Source organism: Geotrypetes seraphini, chromosome 14 (genome assembly GCF_902459505.1).
Source record: "Geotrypetes seraphini chromosome 14, aGeoSer1.1, whole genome shotgun sequence".
Taxonomy (NCBI): domain Eukaryota; kingdom Metazoa; phylum Chordata; class Amphibia; order Gymnophiona; family Dermophiidae; genus Geotrypetes; species Geotrypetes seraphini.
In genome coordinates, this window is record NC_047097.1 from 56,943,551 (window position 1) to 56,960,894 (window position 17,344).

Consider the following 17,344-nt stretch of genomic DNA (forward strand, 5'->3'; position numbering starts at 1 on the left):
AGAATATTGGTTTTAAGTGTGCCACCCATGAAGGAAGCGAAGCAAAGTTGATAGACTTGGGGGGAAAAAAGTGTTTTGGATGCCACCTATAGAATTTTGTCTTATTTGATCTGAGCTTGATGGACATGAGCTTTCATAAACAATGTAAGCCTCGTATTTTTAACCAAGGCTTCTCTGAATGCTTGATGGTCTTTGAACTTGGTCACTGCCCTTTACGACTGAGATTTCATAATTACAGTTGCTTTGTGCATTATCTGGAGTCTCCTTGTAATTAAATGTTTTGCTTGTATTGATGGTTGGTCTGTGTGAGCCAACCTGAGTCTAAAGAGAGTCAGAACTTTAGAGCATACAGTGAATGCATGCAAGGACTATGGGTGTTCTGTTGAAAATTGTTTCTATTTTAACTTTTCCAAGTAAAGAATTGCCTTTTTTTTTTTTTTTTAAAGTCTTCCAAATATCTGCTTGATCTTAAGTCTGTAACAAAACACAATAAGATTTCATTTCACCGAAGTGCAGTGCACTGCGATTTGTTTTTCTCGGCTGTCCCTGTTACATGCAGGGATCCTGGTCATGCTTTGTGTGCAGACAAAGCCTTTCTCACATCCTCAAGCTATTCTTTGCTTTCACAGGCAACCCCATTCACACAGGGGTTAATGTTATCCTGCTAAAGTTCACAACTTTCCCATGAAATTCTGAAATTTACTGGATCACTTTTGACTACAGAAAAATGAATGAATGTATTAAATTTATCTCTTTGATATCTCGTAGAGAAAAGCGGCAGTAACAGGCCCAAACTGTGCTTAAAAGAATCTGTGAGAGAAGTTAATGTATAGATTTAGTTGAGCCAAAAGACCATTAAGTGAGCATCCTTCACTTATCCGACCTGCGGGCTCTTGTCTCTGTCCCCACAGGCTCTGCCCTCATTTGCACTAGCCTCGAACACTTATGATTTTATATTTAAACTAGTCTTTAAGCCCGTTACATTAACGGGTGCTAGAATAGATGTGTCTGTCTGTCTGTGTTTCTTTATCTCTCTCTTCTTGGCCGTTGTCTGTATCCTTCTGTCTCCACCTCCCCCCCCCCCCAAATGTCTCTCCATGGCCCTCTTTTGTCTTCCCCCCCCAGAGCAAACCTGTTTGCCCCAAGCATGGCCCCCTTTCTGTCTGTCTTTCTGTCCCTCTCCCTGCCCCTGTGTCTTTCTATTTTTCTGTCTCCCTCCCTCCACTGTCTGTCTGTCATTTTTCCCCATTTCCCTGTGCAGCAGCATTTCTATCCCACTTCCCTATGCAGCAGCAACAACATTTCCCTCCAGAAGCAGTAGCAGCATTTTCCCCCACCCCCCTTTCCCTTCTCTTCCCTGCTCCATTCTGCCCCTCCCCCTTCTTGTAATGCCGTTGTCCTGCTCGATCTGGCCTGCTCCTGACCCTCCCACTGCCGACAAACCTCGGGGCTCCAGCCGCGTAGGCAGCACTTTAAACACGCTGCTTTGCGGCCTTCTACTGCCGATTTCCTCTGCCGCATCTGTCTCCGATGATGTCATCAGAGACGCGGCAGAGGAAATCAGCAGAGAAGGGCGTGAAGCAGCGTGTTTATAGTGCTGCCTACGCCACTGGAGCCGGGAGGTTTGTAGAGTCACGTGCCTTCAGCCCCCGCATGCGCCGTGAGGTTAGAATGTTGCCACAGAAGCACACCTCACGGCGCCACACCGCACAAATTTTCGAGAGCGCATGTGCGCTCTAGCGTTTTGTTATTATTGATATTTTTTATTAAAGTATAAAAAGGCAATATTCTGTACAACTGTTTGTAAATCACAAATATGACCTTCCATTTCGATCTGGTTTGGATACAACCTTCCCAAAGATTCAGTTGCCCGTTTGTTTTTACATCATCTGGGAAGGTAATTGGATTGTCTTTAAGACACAAGTATAGAAGAGAACCTAAATTGTGTAGTGAATGAACCGAAAAAATAAGAGACTCTTAAATTCTGGAAATGTTCTTTGATGGCAGCAACCGTGGCTGAATCTGTTGCAGTAACAGTAAGATGCTTGAGCAGCTGGGGCACATGATGTAATAAGCTCTTAAGAACATCGCAAAGGATCAGCAGACAAGACTCTTGTTGCCACATCAAAGGCTGACGAAACACAACAGTAGGTCATTTAAATCCAAAAGCAGCTTCTGCACAAAGCAAACCGATCAGTTTGTGACCCCCTCAGCAACCAAATTCCCCCTCCGGCCCGATTCACTTACCTCTCCGTCGACCCATCCTCCGATCCGCGCATGCAAATGAGGGGAGGGACATTCAAAAATAGGGAAGGCGGCGATTCACTACATCAAATTCTCGATCCGACTGGGCTGGCCCATCAACTCCTAAAGCGACTGCTGGGGGGGTCCAGTCGCACACCTCTCTACCGACTCTCCTGCTCCATTGCCGCCTCTGCCCCAGTCTCGCTGCCTGTTTCAGGGGCTGCAGAAGCCCTGGGGCAGAGGGGGGGGGGGGGGAGAGCAGTGACTGTGCGAATCGGACAGTTTTCAAGTGTTGGGGGTTCTCCAGTACTGCCTGGAAGATTCAGGAGTGTTGTAGGACCGTCTTTGAAAAAATCTCTAAGGAGAGAGCTCCCAGTTCGCTATAAAGTAAAATCCTTGCGTGTTTCCAGTAAAGGGCAGCATGCGCCCGGAAGTTTCCAGACAATTATGCTGCTTACATCTAGGGGCCGCCCAGACTGATCTCTGCTGCCTTCCCTGCAGTGCGAGCCTGCGGGTTTAAAGTGGGGCTGCATGCCACAGTGCAGCCCTGCTTTAAACCCGTGGGCTCACACTGCAGGGAAGGAGGGAAGAGGCTGCCGCCGGCGGAGATAGGAGCAGGCCCCAAAAAAACCCAGTAAAAAAAAAAAAAAGACACAAAAACGCATGTGCAGATCATCTGCAGGGAAAGCAGATTACCGGTATCACATTACTGGTTTCAAATATGGAGCGTTATCTCTAATGTATTCTCCTTTATCTGTTCCTTTGTCGTACGATATTCTATTGAGGTCAGCTAATCCCAAAATCGATATTACCCCCAATAGCACCAGATTATTTAATCTTATGCTAGCTTTAGCTCTGCCCATTATTGTTCTCCACTGGAAAAATAACCAACATGTTATAAATGGTGGAATCACTTATGTGCATATAGGAAGTAGGAAGAGATTTCAGCAATGTGACAAAATTGTCTACCAACCTTTTATTAGAAACTGGAAACTCCTAGATACTTATTGTACGCAGCAATCTATAATTAATGTACTTTCATTATAATGTAATTATTTACATGTCTGTCACTAATGCAGCTATTGTTATTGTTCTGTATTTATATATTTGAAAAATTCATAAATAAAAATTAAAAAACAAACAATGAGATGGCCACAGATGGCACTTATCCTACTGGAGAGGTCCAAGACACCCTTTGCTTAATCCTGTCGCACCAGAGCAAAATTTTTGTGAGCCAATACTATAAGAATCTTCTTTCCCTGAAGCTCAATCAGACAACATTGAGATGCTTCCCCCCTCTCCTCCCCCCCAAAAATCCAAAAGCCCAGCCTATAAACAGATCCCTAAGACAAGCAAAGAGAAATACTTCTACACCAATATGGAAGCTGCCAACATCTACTAGAGAGAAAGAAGAGTCTGAGCCAGTTGTGCTGGAACTCAGTTGGTCTTCAGTAAGTACATGTATGTAATGTGTAAACTGATTGTACGACAAAAAAGTAGTATATACTAAGAATCTGATAAACATTAAATCTTGCAAAACTGGCACAAGTTCCTGTACTGCACTAGAGAAAGACATAGGGACAAATCCCCCCCTCTCCCCTGCAGGAACTCAATTTCCCTATCTCGTCCCCACCAGTTTTGTCACTGTCCCAGTCCCTGCTCCAGTCCTGTAAGCTCTGCCGTAACCACACAGGCCTCGAACACTTATGATTTTAAACTGTTTGAGGCTTGTGCAGGTGAGGACGGAGCTCGGGCATTGGTGGAATGAGGCATTATGACATCACAATCTGAGCTCTAGAATGTTGCTGCTTATGATGTTAAAGTGTTTGAGGCTTGTGCAGATGAGGACAGAGCTTGCAGGAATAGGGCAGGGACAGGAAAATAATTCTCTGGGATGGGAAAATGAGTTCTCGTGGGGATGGGGAAAAACTTGTCCCCATGTCATTCTCTACACTGCACCACTCAGCCTCATAGAAACATAGAAATAGACGGCAGATAAGGGCCAAGGCCCATCTAGTCTGCCCACCTTTAATGTTCCTCCCCTACCTTCGCCCTATGAATAGATCCCTCCCCTACCTTCACCCTGTGAATAGATCCCATGTGACGATCCCATTTGGCCTTAAAATCAGGCACGCTGCTGGCCTCGATCACATGCAGTGAAAGACTATTCCAGCGATCAACCACCCTTTCTGTGAAAAAGAATTTCCTGGTGTCAGCTCGTAGTTTCCCTCTCCTAATTTTCCATGGATGCCCTCTTGTTGTCGTGGGACCCTTGAAAAGGAAGATATCTTCCTCCGTCTCTATGCGGCCCGAGAGATACTTGAACGTCTCGATCATGTCCCCCCTCTCTCTGCGCTCCTCGAGTGAGTATAGCTGCAATTTGTTTAGCCGTTCCTCGTATGGAAGATCCTTGAGTCCTGAGACCATCCAGGTGGCCATTCTCTGAACCGACTCCAGTCTCAGCACATCCTTGCGATAATGCAGCCTCCAGAATTGCACACAGTATTCCAGATGGGGCCTCACCATGGATCTATACAGCGGCATAATGACTTCCGGCTTTCGGCTGACGAAACCCCTGCGTATGCAACCTATGACTTGTCTTGCTTTGGATGAAGCTTGCTCCACTTGATTGGCAGCCTTCATGTCCTCACTGACGATCACCCCTAGGTCACGTTCTGCTTCAGTTCATAAAGCATATCACTCCTGCGACCGCAATGCCTGCAAACTGGGACACCAAAATCCCAGGTGCAGGCTGGAAATTTTGTAGTTGCCAAGGTAGCCTGACACCTGGGATTTGTGGAGCCATGAGTTAAAAGATCTTACAATAAAGAACAGAGTGGTACAGCTCTAACTTCTGAGATTCTGTAGGGTTAGGTAGCACATCTCCCTGCTTTTTCAGAATCAAATGAAAGTCCTTGGTCTGACAGCAAAGACATGACTAGGAGATTAATGAAGCGGCTCATTTGTACGAGAAGTACCCCTGGACCACCTCCTCCCATTTAAAGCTGAAGACTATGACTTTATTCTGCAGCTGGAGGAACACAGTGCTGCCTGCTTCTTATACTAAATGCCACACACTTCTCTTTTAGTCCCCTGACTTTTCTATCCAATGTTTTCTGCTATAAAGAAAAGACTCCTCCTCCATATCTGCAACACCCTGTACTAGTGAGCGTAGTCAGCTCAAACCATTACAGGTTTTTCTTAATGCAAGAACTAGCTCAAGTGTATGTACAGAGATAGCGATGGCCCAGGGCGAAACACTCATATACACATCTTTTGCTGATGGATGTTGTTTCCCTTCTACCTTTACTCTGATGCTTAGCAAGTGGATTTGGTCTAGATCAGTGGTTCCCAAACCTGTCCTGGGGGACCCCCAGCCAGTCAGGTTTTCAAGATATCCCTAATGAATATGCATGAGAGAGATTTGCATATAATGGAAGTGACAGGTATGCAAATCTCTCTCATGCATATTCATTAGGGATATCTTGAAAACCTGACTGGCTGGGGGTCCCCCAGGACAGGTTTGGGAACCACTGGTCTAGACAAAGGAGGCGGTAAAGCAGTAAAATTTGGGACCAAATTAATTGTTTATTGGATAATCCAGTGGCATTGTCATATGACTGGCCACTCAGGGAGTGAAGATAGACAACCAAGTCTCCAACCTATTGACAACATCCCCAGACTACAAGATGTTCAGAAAGGAAATAAAAACTATACTCTTCAAGAAATCCCTTAATAAAGCTTAATACCATGATAAAGCTTAACCCCCCTCTTACCATCCCCTCCCTAACCCCAGATGCTACTTTTCCCTCTCTTGGAAACCTTCTCTGATCTAATGTAACCCTTCTTCCATAACTCTTTTTGTAAACCGCTTTGAACCGAAAGGTAATGGCGGAATAGAAATCTGTAATGTAATGTAATGTAATATGATACTGTGCTGTTTGGTATATATTGTACAATGTATGTGATTATATTATAGGAAGGGGTGGGAAGGATGGGTGATAATAGCATATTATTTGTTATCTTGATGATTATTAAGTGATATATTTATGATTAATTTGTCTTAACATATTGATACACTTATTGTACGTTTGAAAATGAATAAAGACTAAAAAAAAGCAACAAAAAAACCCCACCTCAGCCATTGCTGTGACTGGAAATGATTGACGGAATCTCCATTCTCTTCCATGGACAGATCCTGCAACTCTGCTTTAATACCTGCAGCAGCAAAGTACACTAATGTTTGATTGTTTTGAGCCTGAGGGATGGGACCTATTTTAGCATTCGTGTCATTGAGTGATGGGGACTTACTTAGTAAAAGTATGGCTCATTTGCCACCTAACTTGAATTCCCTCAGAAACGAAGCGGGGAAATGACACAATCCAGAGCAAGACTATCTGATAAAATGTTACATTTAGTGTCTGTAGCTTGAGGGAAGTGAGCTGATTCTAGTGGTTTGGGTATTGGTTTTGTGTCCACTCTAAGGGTGGTGGGTCTAAAAGGCAGTGGTCTCAAACTCGCGGCACGCCATGTCCTATTTTGAGGCCCTCGGTATGTTTATCATAATCTCAAAATAAAACCATTTCTTGATCGTATGTCTCTTTAGCTATAAATGACAATATTATTATTAAGACTTAGCCAAAAGGAAAGATTTATAAACTATAAAGAGTTTTACCTCATGCAAAATGGTCATTTCTTTAATAAGGCATTAACTATTTTTTTTCTGAGGCCCTCCAAGAACCTACAAATCCAAAATGTGGCCCTGCAAAGGGTTTGAGTTGGAGACCACTGGCCTATAGGAAGAGGATATGCAAATGTTAAGAGCCTTAGCCAATAGGGAGAGGAGGAGACAGTGGATGCTGTGGATGGCCATCGTGTTACTATGGTTCCATAACCATAAAGTTCTATGACATCACAATGTCATAGAACCTTAGCCTATAGTCATAGAGCCTTAGCCTATAGCAGTGGTCTCAAACTCGCAGCTCGCCAGGTCCTATTTTGAGGCCTTCGGTATGTTTATCATAATCACAAAAGTAAAATAAAACCATTTCTTGATCGTATGTCTCTTTAGCTATAAATGACAATATTATTATTAAGACTCAGCCAAAAGGAAAGATTTATAAACTATAAAGAGTTTTACCTCAAGGAAAATTTGTCATTTCTTTAATAAGGCATTAACTATTTTTTTTCTGAGGCCCTCCAAGTACCTACAAATCCAAAATGTGGCCCTGCAAAAGGTTTGAGTTGGAGACCACTGGTCTAAGGCATGTTGACAAGAAGACCATGCAATTGCTGCATCCTTGTAGGGTTCTAGGTTGGCATCAAGTTCCTTTTCCACACTCTGACATCACTATATATGAGCCATACTTACCAGTCTGGTCACTGTAGCTGGCAGTGTCAATTTTTTTGTTTGACCTCATTCTCTATTACTGTAATCAAAGTAGCCCTTGACTAAGTTCATAGACAACAACGCGGAAGACAAAGGCGCGCGCCGACAACTGAGAGCAAGACAGAGGTGCGCGCCGAAGAAAATTAGTTTTTAGGGGCTCCGACGGGGGGTTTTGTTGGGGAGCACCCCCAGTTTACTTAATACAAATCGCGCCGGCGTTGTGGGGGGTTTGGGGGGTTGTAACCCCCCACATTTTACTGTAAACTAGGGAAAAAGTGAAGTTTTCAGTAAAATGTGGGGAGTTACAACCCCCCAAACCCCCCACAACACCCCCACAATGCGGCGCGATCTGTATTAAGTAAAGTGGGGGGGTTCCCCCCATGCCCCCCGTCGGAGCCCTAAAAACAGTAATTTTCTTCAGCGCGCACCTCCGCGCTGCGCTCAATTGTCTGCTCACGCCTTTGTCCCGGCGCGCTTTTGACCTGACACCCCTTGACCACTAAAAGAAAAGTTATGGCAAATTCTCCTTGTGCTAGCCATAGGCAGGCTAGGGAACAAAATTCATATGAACTCTGAAGTGAACTGTGTTCAGCTATTAGCCAGTGTCCAAAAATGGGACGTGCGAAGAATCCTAATGGGGAGGCTGCTATGAAGAGCGGGAAGGTGAAAAGAGAAAGTCTGCAGGCATGATTACCCAAAACATCACACACATTTTATTTAAAAGAACCTCCTTTTGCACCGTGTTGTGACTTGAGCCCCATTTTGTTGTTAAGAAACCCAGTGCTCTATATGTCATTACAAATGAGCCTGACTGGAATTAATTAGGGAAGTGCATTTTTTTTTTTTTTATGGATACAGGAAGTGACAATAGCACTGCCCGTGTTTTTTTTATACCAAAATGTCAGAAAAAAAGCCCAAATTCACTTTTTCTTTCTGTGTCATCAAAAGTGCACACTGTTGTACAAAGAGGCACCCTATTAATGGCACGGCCTTGAAGTTGGGTTTGCTGCTCTTGTGAAGAGAGAGCAGATCCTATGCTGTTATACATGGCATGACTAATGTAAGCGTTGGCAATTCCTCAAGCTCTACTTAGGGGTAATTGGGAACAAATGTTCAGGTATAACATTTTAGAAACGCATGTTTTCATCTCGGCAGAATGAAAACATTAATTAGAAAGTAACTGGACTGCCCAAAGTGCAGTAACGGTGCGCCTGATACGAGTGATCAGGGCATTTGAGTGCTGCACTGCGACTGTAATAAATGTTTCAGGTATAATTTGTTTGGAGTGTTATTTCTTTGCCTTTGTTATACAGCAGCTGGACTATTGCTTCAATTGTTTGTAGACCATTTATTACCACGTTACTGACCTCATTGTGTGCGTTTGCCATACTTCTGGAATGGCTGTCCCTGCATCCTGAAAGATTAGTTACAGTGTGACTGGAATCGGTGAGTAAGTGGTTGAGGTAAGCGTTCATTGTCATATGCTCCCTTACCTGGTTTGATAAGATCTCTACATTTGGAAACAGCAGAAGTGGTTCCTAAACCTGTTCTGAGGGCCAGTCAGGTTTTCTGGATATCTCTAATGAATATTCATGAGACTGATTTGCATGTAGTGCTTCCCCCTCAGAGAATGACACGGGGACCGTTTACAGCAGTAAACCGTGGTTTTGTCCTTTCACCGCCCCGTGGGAGCAGTGAAAAGTCTTGCTCCTGTGGTTAAAAAAAAAAATTGTGCCCGTATCGGATTCGGCATCTCCTCCCAAGCTCCTCTTGGGCTTATTTTACTTTCATGAGCCACGATGAAGACAGAAGGAACCCAAAACTAAAGCCTGAGACCAATGTGATTTGAAGAATAAAATTACCAGACAACAAAAGGTAGAAAAAAATGTATTATATATTTTGTGATTAGGCCTAGATTCTGCATGTCCATCATGCAACGGTGCCATTTTCATAACTGCGGCCATGACTAAGGTAGGCGCTGGAAACGAAGGCCAGGATTTTATAGGCCAACATTTCCAGCGCCTACTTTACATGAGAATCGCGTCCATAGAGGCACTGAAGGACGCCGACATTAGAGAATGATACGGGGACCGTTTACTGCAGTAAACTGTGGTCACCGCAGTAAATCCACAGTAATGGGGACATTTGCAACTGGTTTACCGCAGGAATGGGGACAAGACCTTTCACCATCCCGTGGAAGCGGTGGAAAGTCTTGCTCCTGTAGTGAAAAAAAATTGCGCCTGTGTCAGATTCGGCATTTCCTCCCCAGCTCTTCTTGCACCTATTTTACCTTCAGGAGCCAACCATGCCACGCTGAAGACAGAAGGGACCACAAACTAAAGCCCGAGACCACTGTGATTTGAAAAACAAAATTACCAGACAACAAAAGGTAGAAAAAAATAAATTGATTTTATATTTTGTGATTAGAATATTTCAGATTTGAAATATGTATCCTGCTAGAGTTGGTATTAGACATAACTGGGGACTGCAAAGCCCAGTCTGTGCTTCTTTAGCTTCCAGCTGGCTTAGGGCTCTCTCTCACTCCCCTAACACTATTCCTGCCATGTGTGACTGAAGTATTCTGTTAGCTTGATTTTTGTGTGTAGCATTCTGTAGTAATTTGGTTTGTTCAGTTTTTACAATAGTGGAGGGGATATTTGTGAAAGGGAGGGGAGATAGGGGTTTTGTTGATCCTTGCTCTGTATTATTTGTGTTTATAAAATGACAATTATACAGAATAGTCTCTTTTTATACTTTAATAAAATAAGTTCAGTATAAAACTATTCGAGGCTTGTGCGGATGGGATGTGGCAGTTTGCAGAACGGGGACTGAGCTTGCAGGGACGGGGACAAGCTCACAGTGACGGGGCAGGAATGGTGATAAATTTTTTTCCCCGTGCCATTCTCTATACTTAGTGACAAGATTTTTATTTTTTTTAATTTTTTTTATTTTAATGAAAAAACTGCTTCATCTGAGACACTGTTTTGGAATGATACCTTTACAAATACTCTTTGCCCTGCTAAGATATAGAACCTGTTCATTTTACCCACTAGAATTTGTGCAGGAATGTCATAGATGGCGTGTCTGTCTTTGGCAGTAGGTCATCAGTCAATCATGGTGATAATGTGGCTACAGTGATAACTTGACTTGCATACAGAAGTTAAAAAAGTGCTTCTTTATCAGTCCACTAAAATGCATAGCAGCTGTTTTTAAGGCTGCCCACCCTCCACCAGCCTGAGGGCACCATAAAGGGATGTCTAAATGTAATATCTTGGTTCTACAGCAGGAAGAGGAGGAGGTTGCATCTCATCCTCAGGTATTCCTCCACCCACCAGTTTAAAAGATGGCTTTGAACACCTGGCTTTACAATTGAATTGTTAAATTCAGACAGAGTAAAAACAGAATATAGCAGTGGTCTCAAACTCATGGCCTGGGGGCCACATGCGGCCCTCCAGGTCCTATTTTGAGGCCCTCGGAATGTTTATCATAATCACAAAAGTAAAATAAAACCGTTTCTTGATCATATCTCTAGCTATAAATGACAATATTATTATTAAGACTTAGCCAAAAGGAAAGATTTATAAACTCTAAAGAGCTTTACCTCATACAAAATTGTCATTTCTTTAATAAGACATTAACTATTTTTTCTGTGGCCCTCCAAGTACCTACAAATCCAAAATGTGGCCCTGCAAAGGGTTTGAGTTGGAGACCACTGGCCTATAGGAAGAGGAGATGCAAATGTTAAGAGCCTTAGCCAATAGGGAGAGGAGGAGATAGTGGATGCTGTGGATGGCCATCGTGTTACTATGTTTCTATAACCATAAAGTTCTATGACATCACAATGCAGGTGTAAAGAGCCTTAGCTTATAGCAGTGGCCTCAAACTCGCGGACGACAGGTCCTATTTTCAGGCCCTCAATATGTTTATCATAATCACAAAAGTAAAATAAGAGTTTCTTGATCATATGTCTCTTTAGCTATAAATTACAATATTATTATTAAGACTTAGCCAAAAGGAAAGATTTATAAACTATAAGAGTTTTACCTCATGCAAAATTGTCATTTCTTTAATATGACATTATTTTTTTCTGAGGCCTTCCAAGTACCAACAAATCCAAAATGTGGCCCCGCAAAGGGTTTGAGTGCGAGACCACTGCCAAATAGGATTAAAGATATAAACTCCAGGCATTCTGGACACTGACCATTTGATGACGCACATCTTTCTCGGGTGACAAGTTGCTGTAAAGAGTTTAATTGTTCACTAATTATTTAGAAAATAGAATCCATAGCTCAGTCTGTTTTAATGGCTGAAGCTGATTAAACATAACCTGAAGTTTGTTTCACTTTCTTCATGTATTAGCTGCCTGAAAAAAAGAGTGATGAACTGAAAAGTACATCTTAGCCGGAAGTCACAGATCTCCTGTACATGGAGTAAGATGCAGGTCTCATTTTTAACACCTATGTTTTAAAGGACATCTTTCAGGATCCCGGCACCTCGTCTTGACTAGAAGAGCTTTATTCTGTATCGGTGTTCATCGTTTTTCAAGGTAGGATCCAGGTACGAAACCTTGCTGGCCATTTCTCTCCACAGTCCACCAGCCATCCTGGCCCTCTTCAATGACCTGTACAATATCTCCTGTACAGATGTCCAGTTCAAAATCACTCTGAAAGAAAAGTCAAAACATCAGTCATTCACCTATCTCAGGGGTTGGCAATTCCAGTCCTCGAGAGCCGGAGCCAGGTCAGGTTTCCAGGATATCCACAATAAATATGCCTGAGATAGATTTGCATCTCAAGGAGGCAGTGCGTGCAAATCCATCTCCTACATATTCATTGTGGAGATCCTGAAAACCTGATCTGGCTCCGGCTCTCGAGGACCGGAACTGCCTACCCCTGACCTATCCTAAGATAACTGCTGTTCTTCAATGGCCGCTACTTGCTGAGACGACAAGAATTCTGTCCACAATCAGGAATGTTATAAAACTTGACAGACGTGCTGGAAAACTATAGTATGGAGATAGCTGTATATTCAAAATTCTACATTGGTTTTGAAATAGGTCCTAATTTTGTGAAGATGATTCAGGTCCTCTAAACATCTCCAACGGCATGACTAAATATCAACAGTACTCTTATCAGAACACATTTCTCTGTGTAAAGGGACTAGATAAGTCCTCTTTACTGGGTCTCAGCTCATTGATTCAGCAATGAAACCCTTGGCTTTAGCTGTTGGGGGTGGGTGGGCGGGGGGGGGGGGGGTGAGAAGCCATATTAAGAAATATAAGCTTTCCACTTATGCAGATGATAGCATGGACTACATTGGCATCAGTCCCTTATCCCCTATTAATAATTGAGCAGTTTGGCAGTATATCAAGCTATAAATAAATTGAAATAAATCAGAGCGTCTTGCCATTGTGCATGGGTATTGTACAGCAGGACATGACTCCCTTTCAATTTCAATGGAGGCAAGATTATGTAACATGTTTGGGCCTATGGGTTGGGAGATCCAAGGAGGGAAACCACTGCTAGGCATGTGCAGGAGTTGACCCATGGAAGAATTGATGGCTCTTTTGTCCCCTCCTATTCCTGTCTTGATAGGTTTAGTTGGAAATTTATTGTCGCACCAAAAATTAACTGTCTTGAGCACGATTCCCCCAGAAATCCCTGGTTCTATTTAACATAAATTAGAGAAGCAACTCGTACACTTTTATATGGCAACGTAAACCAACTTGCCTTGCTTTCTCCATACTGAAAAGATCTAAATCTAAAGGAAATGCAGGCTTCAGGGAGGGGAAGGGCTGACCTGGTAAATACAATAGCCCTTTTATGTTACTTGAAGTCACAGGGGCACTAGCCCTGTATGTCTCTAGCTAGAGATGGCCAAGCAACTCTAAATCGGCCCATATAATCATCCTCAGAACTCTTACTCAGAGAAACCCTTGAATGCAATCTGTTTTGAGCCCCCCAACGCAGACAAACATATCACAGGGCACCCTGCTTCTGAAATCTTAAGAACATCCCAATGTAGTCCTGGGTGTAGGGGGGTGGCTCGACCTATGGATCAAGTGAGGCCTTGAATCTGGGTAGCGGTGATTAAGGGCACCAAAATCCCAGTCCGGCATCGCTCTCCTCCCCTTTGTGGGCAGGGAAGGAGAGATGCTGGATTGGTATTCAGGATTGGGGGAGGGGGGAATTAAGATAGAGGGAGGGGATACTGGATCATGGGTGGGACGTCAATGCAAAAGTTGCCTCAGGGTGTCGCAGTCCCTTGAGCCGGCCCTGCTGAACATCTCATAGCAGTTATTTATATAGTGAGTGAGAGACTACTGGGAAAGAACAGGAATCTAGCGATTTTGATTTAACTCTTTCATAACTGATGAAAAGGATTATGCAAGGTGATTCTTTGTTAGTGTGCAATGCAATCTCTCACTGAGCCTTTACTCCCAGGAGGATATGGGAATTAGCTTGTGGCTGTTACAGTAACCAAATGACTGTGCATTTTTTGAGCATGGCGTAGCTTAATTACCTGGGCAGTGTAGTTATAAACGACTGTGTAATCTTGGGGTTCAGGTGTGCTGCATCCTGCTACTGCTTCTTCTGTCCCCACAACAATGGACGCATAAACCCCGTCGGCTTTCTCCCCTGAAACCAGAGAGATTTTTTTTAGTTATTAATGTAGAGAAGTCATCCTGCTTCTCAAGCACCATGCTACGTCAAACCTCTCTCAGGGGACCCTAGGGCTGATTCTGCTGGAGGCTCGTCTTCCAAACTAGGCATGCTGGAACAGCAAAATGCAGGTACTGGAGAGAATGATTATGGACACTTGCAATTAGTGTGACAGTAGAGGAAAGAAAGGGAGCCGGACCCAGAAGTGGATAGACCATTAATATTCTGAATATAGTTATTTATTTTTAAGAAAGGTTCTCCAATACAATTTGTTTTGAATCGATCAGCAAATCATTTTCCCCCTTCCTGAAGGTGATATGTAGAAATAAAACAAAACCATAAAGGAAAAAAAAAAAATACTGTAATACCTTTTTTATTGGACTAACTTATGGCCCCTTTTAATCAAACTGCCGTTAGGTTATTGTTGTTTAATTGCTGGTCACTGTGGTAAAAGGTATTTTATTTCCTTTATGGTTTTGTTTTATTTCTGCAAATTACCTTGAAAAGTGGACTAATATGGCCACCACGCCCTTCCCCTTCCTGAAGAAAGATAATCAAATATCTGTTTATGAATTTCAATATTTTACTACATTTAAACAATATATTTTCTTTTCTGAGAGAGAATGATTAAATATGAAAAATAAATAAATCTCTCTGCATGAATCTTTGGTTTAAGAGTAGTGAAAAAATGCTGAGAGTAGTATTGCCACAGTCTATAAACTCAGGCCTTTGTTTATAGCGCCCTCTAGCGATTATCCCATCACCGACTATGCCTATCGATGAATGAAGTCTTTATAGTAAAAATATATCAGATGTTAACTACAAGGTTATTGAAGTCATACAACTCCAGCACAGAAAAGAGAGATGATGTAGGATCTGGAAGGATCCCTACTAACAGAAAATATAATCTAGCATTGGTGGCAGAGAGGTTATGAGCCAAGGCCTGCAGATATGTTAACGGTTGCAAACTAGCCTACTTTCATGCTCTTCCCATCAGAGGCAGCTCCCTTTGGTACAGTGCTCTCCAGGCTGTGAGAAAATGCATATTAGTTCTGATGCTGTGCTTTGAGATTTAATAAATAGTTAATATATTTATCAATCACTATGATACTGAGGTGCCCTGAGTAATTTATAAATCATTAATAATACATAATTAAACATTGCAGTCAAATCTCAGTTTGCTAGTGTTTTGCAAACACTCGAGCAAACTTTAACTTGCAAAACAAGCGTTGACTCGATAAACGAGCGCATCACTCCCCAAACCGAGCTGCCACCACACCACGCCCCTGGAACCGGCTTCTCTCCCCCCGCGGCCCACCCCCAAACCCTTACCTCCAGCGGACACAGGCAAACAGCATGCAGCAACCCACGCCGGTACCACCGCCTTGCCCACGCCGCATCCAGCTGCGCCGGAAACAGGAAGTAGAATCAAAAGGGGGTGGAGCTTGGCTGAGGGGAATGTTGCGATGCTGGCGGGAGCCAATTTGTCTGACTGCGGCTGTTAAGGCAGGCTCGAAGGTGAACCACGGAGGAGAAAGAGAAAAAGTGAGGGATGGAGAAAGCGAAGAGAGAAAGATGATGGATGGGGAATAAGAAAAGGGAAAGATGGTCTGTGGGGGATGGAAAGAGAGGGGAGTACAAGTGCTGGATCTAGCTGGAGAGGGGAAGGGAGAAGAGGCAGAAATGCTGCAACAGGGAGTGGGAGAATTGTTGGACCATAAGAAGACAGAGAAAAGAAGGGTCGGTGGGGGGGAGAAGAGATGTATTAAGTCACTGAAGTTGAGTGCAACATAGGCCTGTTTTTGGGGATGTGGAACGAACCATCTGAGTTTCTATTACTTCCTATGGTATTATGAGCATGCTTCTGGAATGAATTATGCTCGCAATCCAAGGTACCACTGTATATAAACATTTCAGTATACACTTCCCCTCCCCATTCGCGGTTTCAACAATCGCAATTTCACATATTTGTGATTTTTTGGGGAGGGGGAAAAAAAGAAAAAAACCCCCACAGTTTAGCCTTCCCCCCGGCGTCCCGGCCTTAGCTGGTGGTCTAGTGGGCTTTCGGGGCAGGAGCGATCTTCCTGCACTCCTGCCCCGTGTAGATCACCAATAGGAAATGGCTGTGGGGAGTTCCCATCGTAGTCTCGAGAGACTACGGGAACTCACGGTAGCCATTTCCTATTGGCGATCTGCACAGGGCAGGAGCGTAGGAAGATCGCTCCTGCCCAGAAAGCCCGCTAGACCACTAGGTAAGGCCGGGATGCCGGGGGGAAGGCAGGAGGGAGGCGGGGGTGGGTCAGAGCCGGACCAGAAGATATTCGCGGTATTTCACCATTCGCAGTCCGGCTCTGCCTCATCCCCCGCAAATCCGGAGGGAGAAGTGTAATCATCAACATATAATACACAACAATTGATACCACTGTTTTTAGTATGCATAACAAAATATTACACAATGCACTAAGGGGTCCTTTTATTAAGATGCGCTAACCGATTTAGTGTGTGCTAAATGCTAAGGTGTCCATAGAATATAATGGATGCCTTAGCAATTGGCGTATGCTAAATCATTTAGCACGCCTTAATAAATGGGCCCTAAATGTATTTCACACATCCTACTCAGTACCAAAGTACCTTTTGAGATTAAATGTCAGCTGTAATGTAACAAATGCATCTCGGAAAAGACCTGATTTTTTTTTTACCTTTTTTTGTGGAGAGTGCACTTCCAGATTTTCTGTAAATTCGTGCCAGTCGTGCCCCTTCCCCCTACTTACCCTTGGGAGGTGCTGTAGATTTGTCATGTTCTGAGAGATTTCTGGTGCTTCCACTAGAGCTGGACAATAAACCTGCAAATCTGGAAACAGTAAAAAAAAAAAAAAATGCAGTAAGGAAACCAAAAACGTACAATTTCTCAGTGAAAGCTGAAGGAAATGAAGAAAACTATACAGAAGCACCAGCTTGCCATTTGAAAATCTTGTAGGATTTTGGGTGTCAGGTCAAAAGCACGCCGGGACAAAGGTGCGCCCAGACAATTGAGCGGGGGTGCGCGCCG

The 17,344-nt window shown here is 43.5% G+C and overlaps 1 protein-coding gene across 2 annotated transcripts in view; it reads right to left on the bottom strand.

Moving 5' to 3' along the window:
- Nucleotides 1-11,685: 11,685 nt before the first annotated feature.
- PSTPIP1 (proline-serine-threonine phosphatase interacting protein 1) overlaps nucleotides 11,686-17,344 on the bottom strand; it is a 67,661-nt gene continuing 62,002 nt past the window's right edge. For both annotated transcript variants that reach the window (XM_033919498.1, XM_033919497.1), the window contains 3 exons: nucleotides 17,067-17,146; nucleotides 14,156-14,271; nucleotides 11,686-12,296 (listed from right to left, as the gene is read on the bottom strand). In XM_033919498.1, the coding sequence (XP_033775389.1) occupies nucleotides 12,165-12,296; nucleotides 14,156-14,271; nucleotides 17,067-17,146 (328 nt within the window). In that variant the 3' untranslated portion in view covers nucleotides 11,686-12,164. The remainder of the gene's footprint in view (nucleotides 12,297-14,155; nucleotides 14,272-17,066; nucleotides 17,147-17,344) is intronic.